Source organism: Trifolium pratense, linkage group LG5 (genome assembly GCF_020283565.1).
Source record: "Trifolium pratense cultivar HEN17-A07 linkage group LG5, ARS_RC_1.1, whole genome shotgun sequence".
NCBI lineage: Eukaryota > Viridiplantae > Streptophyta > Magnoliopsida > Fabales > Fabaceae > Trifolium > Trifolium pratense.
This window is the reverse complement of record NC_060063.1, coordinates 21,756,124-21,762,713: the sequence shown is the minus strand read 5'-3', so window position 1 is coordinate 21,762,713 and position 6,590 is coordinate 21,756,124. Positions and strand designations below refer to the sequence as shown.

The 6,590-nt window shown below is 35.9% G+C and overlaps 1 protein-coding gene across 1 annotated transcript; it reads right to left on the bottom strand.

Annotated features, from left to right (window-relative positions):
- Positions 1-2,257: 2,257 nt before the first annotated feature.
- Positions 2,258-6,228, bottom strand: LOC123884601 (probable pre-mRNA-splicing factor ATP-dependent RNA helicase DEAH2). The gene is made up of 7 exons (XM_045933736.1): positions 5,767-6,228; positions 5,248-5,450; positions 4,521-5,113; positions 3,481-3,987; positions 2,952-3,077; positions 2,607-2,845; positions 2,258-2,497 (listed from the first exon to the last, which is right to left on the bottom strand). The coding sequence occupies exons 1-7, from the start codon at positions 6,022-6,024 to the stop codon at positions 2,423-2,425; spliced, it is 2,001 nt and encodes a 666-aa protein (XP_045789692.1). The 5' UTR covers positions 6,025-6,228; the 3' UTR covers positions 2,258-2,422.
- Positions 6,229-6,590: the final 362 nt, after the last annotated feature.

Sequence of the window (6,590 nt, the reverse complement as noted above, 5' to 3'; positions counted from 1 at the left end):
TTAGATTACTTGACAAAAAATAAAAATTATCGCAGGCACTTATCATTTTCTTAAAAGCAAAATCTTGGATGGCAGTTATGATTTGTTTCATTTATTTTTATTTATTTTTTAAAATTTTGTGACAAACAAAATCTGTCAGTTATATACACTCCATCTTCACCATGTGATTTTGGATGGCAGTTATGATTTGTTTTATTTATTTTTTAAATTTTTTTTCAAAGAAACTCTTGAGTGATTTTGAAGCATGTGTTTGAAGTTTATACCAGTTCACCATCATCATCATCATCATCATCATCATCATCATCATCATCATCATCATCATCATCATCATCATCAATCTACCATGAATTCCAAACCCATTTACCATGAATTTAACATGCAAGTAGAAATTCAACAAACTCTCTCCCTATCCTCCACGCAGTACAGCTTCAACCCATTTTTCATTTACCACCCAAAACCCTCAAATTCCAATTCCTCAAATTCTTCTCTTGCATGTACCAATTTCTTGCTTCTCATAATCATATGTGCTATGGTGAAACTAAGGTAAGAATAACAAACTCACTTTCTCCCTATTTCCTTCTAATTGCACGAGTGTTCTGTGATTAAGGTTTGATTAGAGTGTACAATGTGTATATGTATTATTTGTTAAAAGAAAATAGCATAATTTTCAACGAGATTTAAAGTACTAAATTAACTTATGTAACTCATTTCAAATTGTTTTAAGTGCATTGTACACACTAGATACTAAGCGTGTACAATTGTCAAAAAGAAATCAAATGCACTTAAGAATAACACTATTTAAAACAAGATTATTGGGTCGTCCTCTTGAGTAGGTTATTATTGAATTCCTATATTACACGGATTACTATTATATTTTGGATCATGGACATTAGAATAACAATATATAAAAAGGATAGGTGAGTTTGGGATGGACTTTTCAATATACCTATTTTACCCTTGACTTAGTTTCACAACTTCCATTAACTAATCAATTTAAAAAAACAAAAAATAAATTCAAATCATAAAAATGTGAATAAATGACAAATAGGTTGCCTATACATGAATGATTACCAACTTAATACTACATATATATACTATATAAAAAGATAATACAAATATTTTTGGTGTCAATTTTTCATAATACTAACAATATCCTTATTTTTTTTAGCAATAAAAATCTTTTATTAACAAATTCATCGTAACATAAAACATTTTTTTGGACATAAGTTGGCCCGCTAGTAATAATAATTTTGATAAATATATTATTTTTTAAAAATACAATTAAAATATTTTTAAACATTTTATTTTCGTCAATTTATATAATATAGAGAGACAGATAAAAATAGTCAATTATAAATAGTTATTATCAACTTTTTTATTCTATCTTTAGTTATGAAATTATTTTTTGTTTAAAAAAAATGAAATCATGCAAATAAAAAAGCAAAATCAAACAACTTTCAAATATATCATTCAGACATTTTATGATGATAACTTCTATAGTATGGTCTAATGGATTTACATACATGTCTTAGATCGGGAAGTAAATATAAATTTGCTCTTTGAACTATAAAGTTTTCAATGTGATCACACTGTTTTTTGTAAAAAAAAAATTACTACCTTCGTCATAAATTATAAGTTGTTTTAATCATTTCACACGAACTAAAAAATGTAGTTAATTTTGTATAGAAAAATATAATCAAAAGTTATTATACAAAAGTTATAATCAAAAGTTAATTTTGGAGCTCTCACATAAGCTTTTTAATGTTTTAGAGCTGCCACATCAGTATTAGTTTAGTTTGTTTTAATGTATAGATAGGTAGTTGGAAATTCAAAAGGTATGTAGGAGTACATCTATTTTAATAATTAAATATCAAATTCATGAGTGGGTATTAAGTAGAGCATGATAAGTAATATTTTATAGGGTTAAATATATATTTTTAATCCTCTAAATATACTTTAAATAAAGTCACGACATTATTAAAATGATGAGTAGCACTGAAACAAAATGATGAGATTATCAATTCACTAAGCATGTGAAAGGAGACTTTAAAAAAATGAACTAAAAATGAATGAAATGCTTGCATAAGCTTTAAGAAATACATCATACTTTATCTTGACGTTGTAATTATATGTAAGAATTTTTTATTTTTTGTGGATCGTCTTGGTACAATCATATGATTTTTTTTTAATCTTAGTATAGAGGCAAAAATACGCTTAGTATTGCTCATCGGAAAGGTTTGAATAAAGACAATTATCCTGAAAAAAGCGCCTTAAATTACTTGATATTGTTGTTATACGAAGATATCCAACTTCAATACCTTATAAATTTAGGTTTAATACATGGTTAACCAAACTCTGATACTAAACTTGATACTAAACTTGATACTACCGGTACTGGACCTGAGTTGTCCATGATCCTTACTTATAAGGCGTATTCATTATAGATAACCCACTCGGGCTTGTGATCCAGGCAATTTGATGGATGCAAGTTTACCACCTACACAAGAGCAGAACCATAAATTTGATTGCAATCCTTCAGCCTAGACAATAGCTATTTTGGCAATACAAAATGAAAAGTAAAGGTACATAAAATAATTTTAGCAAACCTGGTTGTCTTTCACTGTCAAGTAGTGTCCTGTCCGCTCAAGATGAGCCACCTGCATGAAATATCCTGCTAGCATTGACTTTCTTATGTTGATGTAGTAGTCGCGACTATTGAAGTCTGTGCTGCATAACTTCAAGTTAAACCGAGCCATGATACGAACAAGCTGTTGTCGAACATTATCAGCTGATTTGAGTGCCCTGTTATTAATGAAGTTGTCGTAGCACCAAGAAGCATCCTCATCTGAAAAGCCATTAACATACATTTAATGAACTTCAACATCAGGAAAAAAATAAACAGCAAGATATTGAGAATAAAATGAAAAAGGTCAGCAGAAATATGCACTTACTGTTTTGCTTGTAGGCGTGGTATACATTCAAGAGCGTGAGATGATCTCCATCAATGTGTGCAAACCTAGCCTTCGCTTCATCCGCAGCTTTTGCTGCCTCCCTAGGCCGGATAAAGCAATTGGGTACTAAAGAAAGAAATTGATTATCACAGACGAGGTCCACGGAAGGTCAGCAGATGCATAGAGGCGAGAGCACACCATTTTCTTCATGAGAGAATAACTGAGAAACTGCAACTATCTGCATCAGCACTTACTTAGAATCCTATGGTACATGCCAACCGGGGGCATGAAATCCAGAGAACACAGTTGCTGATGACTACCTAACAGGACACACTACACTAACCACATTCATGTGCAACTGGGCACACATGTAAGCAGTCAAACATTCCCATCATGTGCATTGCATTACCAGTGCACATGAACAGATGCCATACATTCATTTCAAATGAATCCCAACTCAACTATTATGGCGGGACTCTGGACAGACACAAAGCAATAATAATAAAAAGTAAAGAAAAGAGAGTCATACCTGATAGCATGGCAGAAATTGAAAGAATCTCATTTGAACAGTTGAATTCGGGACTAACAACAAGCATCTTTGACATCTGAGGGTCCAACGGAAACTCGCTCATAATTTCACCCAGCTTTGTTAAGTTACCTTCATCATCCAGTGCACCCAAGTAATTCAACACTTCCAAAGCACGCATTAAGGTTTCAGGGGCAGGAGGGTCCATGAAGTCAAAATGCACTAAATCATCTATACCCAGTTTCTTCAATGTAAGAACTGTGTTGGCAAGATTAGATCTCAAAATTTCAGGATAGGTCTGAGGCTGAAGATCATTATTGAAACTTCTTTCGGTATAAAGTCTAAAGCATTTCCCCGGTTGAGTTCTTCCAGCACGCCCAGATCTCTGATGTGCACTAGCCTTTGATATCGGAGACACCAACAAAGACTCAACACGAACTCGAGGGTTATAAACCTTCTGCTTAGCAAATCCAGGGTCAATAACATAGACAATACTGTTGGATATTCCGCCTTCATTGCGGTCCGCCCCCATCCGCCTAATTTGCGGCATTTGGGTTGCCTTCATTGCAGTCTCCAACACCTTCATTGTGTTGGGTGTGAAGGGGTGGATTTAGTCCCACATTGCTAAGAGATATGGCCTGTGTAGCGTTTATATAGCTTTGGCAACCCTCACCTTACAAGTCGGTTTTGTAGGGTTGAGTTAGGCCAAATATAAAATTTGACATGGTATCAGAGCCTATCCTAGATCTATTGTTGGGCTTCCCGCATCGTCCACGCTTCAGGCCCTTTGGGCCTGAGCGTGAGGGGTGTGTTGGATATTCCGCCTTCATTGCGGTCCGCCCCCATCCGCCTAATTTGCGGCATTTGGGTTGCCTTCATTGCAGCCTCCAACACCTTCATTGTGTTGGGTGTGAAGGGGTGGATTTAGTCCCACATTGCTAAGAGATATGGCCTGTGTAGCGTTTATATAGCTTTGGCAACCCTCACCTTACAAGCCGGTTTTGTAGGGATGAGTTATGCCCAATATAAAATTTGACAAATACCATCAATTGTCAACGAAGTTTCTGCTATGTTTGTTGATACCACAATCTTCCTTCCAGGGGGGCCTCCCTCCTTAACTGGAGGTGGAGCTGGCTCAAAAATCTTCTGCTGCATTGCTGGGGGAAGAGTAGAATACAATGGTACTGCTTTCACAGGGCCCACCTGGTCACCCAAATTTGCAACTTCTTTCGATATTCTGCGGCATGCATCTTCTATCTCCTCCTCTCCAGTAAGAAAAACAAGTATGTCTCCAGTAGGTTCACACATGTGAATCTGCACCACTGTCCTAATAGCAGCCTCCATGTAATCCCTTTCTGGTTCCTGAGTATAAAAAATTTCCACTGGATGTAACCTTCCAGGAACTTTCATAAGTGGGGCACCAAAGAAATATCCTTGAAACTTTTCAGCTTCAAGCGTTGCACTCATAACCACCAACTTCAAGTCAGGTCTGTTTTTAAGAACTTCCTTAAGAAGACCAAATAGCACATCAGTAGCCAAAGTCCTTTCGTGTGCCTCATCAAGAATAATTACTTTGTATCGCTCCAAAAGTGGATCCGTCATTGCTTCTCTCAAAAGCATACCATCAGTTAGATACCTGCGGTGGGGATGCAAAACACATTCCATTTGAGAATCAAAGAGGTGGGGAAAACAATGTTATATAAAACAGCATTACAAGCTACAAATACAATTCAAATACATAAAGTAATTTCAAGCAAAATAAAAACATACTTCAAAACTGTCCTTGCACTACTACAATCCTCAAAACGGATGCTATAACCAACTTCTTCCCCAATAGTGACATCCATCTCTTCAGCGACACGGCGTGAAACAGACATTGCAGCTACTCTACGAGGCTGAGTGCATGCAACCATCATCTTCTTGCGTTTATCCGGGGTCTCTAAATCAACAGCGTCCAAAACAAATTGAGGAATCTGTCACCCAAAGGTACACAACAAAAACAATAAAATTAGCAACCTACACACTTAGACAACCAATCCTACCCATAAAACATCAAGTGGTATTCACTACATGGTTAAGTAATGACTTCACAGCCCTTGGTAGTGTTTATATAATTTCATATACTTTGGGGACTAAATTAAGGGATTTCATATACATTAGACACTACAACTTATTCTTAATGTATATAAACACTAATGAGCTAACATAGATAGGATTAAATAATTGATGGTTTATTCATTAATAAATAAATAAATAAATAAGATGCAGAGTGAAAAAGAAAATCAATACCTGAGTGGTTTTACCACTACCAGTTTCACCAACAAGAATCAAAGTTTGATTATCCTTCAAAACTTGCAAAAAATCATCTTTCTGGTGCCAAACGGGAAGGGTTTTCCTCTTATCTAGAATATCGAAGTATCTTTGAGAGTAAGGTTTACCATTCCAGTGATTAACGAGACTGTTGCCGTTGGTTTTCACCATCTTAGAAGCAGCAGAGTCGTCAACGACGTCGAATAAACTCACTTTTCTTTTCCTTTCTGTACCCATCAAAACCCTAATAATAACAATTCGGCACCGTTTCAAATCAGAATATACCTTTCACAAATTCCACACACACACAATAATATATTGAGGACAAGTGTGGGACGAGAGTGAAATTGAAGGAAGACCCTAGAAAACACGCACGCAGGCCCTCGCTCGCCAACGTTAGGGCTAAACCGGTGGTATACTAATGGAAAAACGGGGTAAACCGACAATACTAATGGGTAAACCGGGTCTTTTAAAATCAAACTATATTGGGCCTATAAGACCCGCACTGCTATAAAAAGCCTATAAAATCTCACTTTTTTTTCCATTTACTTTTGTTTTTCTTCTAAAATACTGCTCTCACTGATCCGTCGGTTGCTTGCATTGAATTGGGAGATTAAGGTGTGTCACTCTTATCGTGAGGCGAATGCGTGTGCGGACGCCCTTGCTAATATGGGTTGTGACCATGGTCCGGGTCGCCGTTTATATGATAGCTGCCCTTCCAGGATGAGTTTGTTAATGTTAGCTGATATCATGGGGATGACTACCCCTAGGATCATTGCTGTTTAGTTTTTTTTTTTCCCGGG

What these genes read in the sequence shown, in the direction of transcription:
- LOC123884601 (XM_045933736.1), bottom strand. Translation starts at nt 6,024, where the DNA reads ATGGGTACAGAAAGGAAAAGAAAAGTGAGTTTATTCGACGTCGTTGAC. An exon ending in AATTTCTGCCATGCTATCAG is followed by an intron (nt 3,078 to 3,480) that starts GTATGACTCTCT and finishes TTCTTTCTTTAG; the next exon opens with TACCCAATTGCTTTATCCGG. An exon ending in TGACAGTGAAAGACAACCAG is followed by an intron (nt 2,498 to 2,606) that starts GTTTGCTAAAAT and finishes GCTCTTGTGTAG; the next exon opens with GTGGTAAACTTGCATCCATC.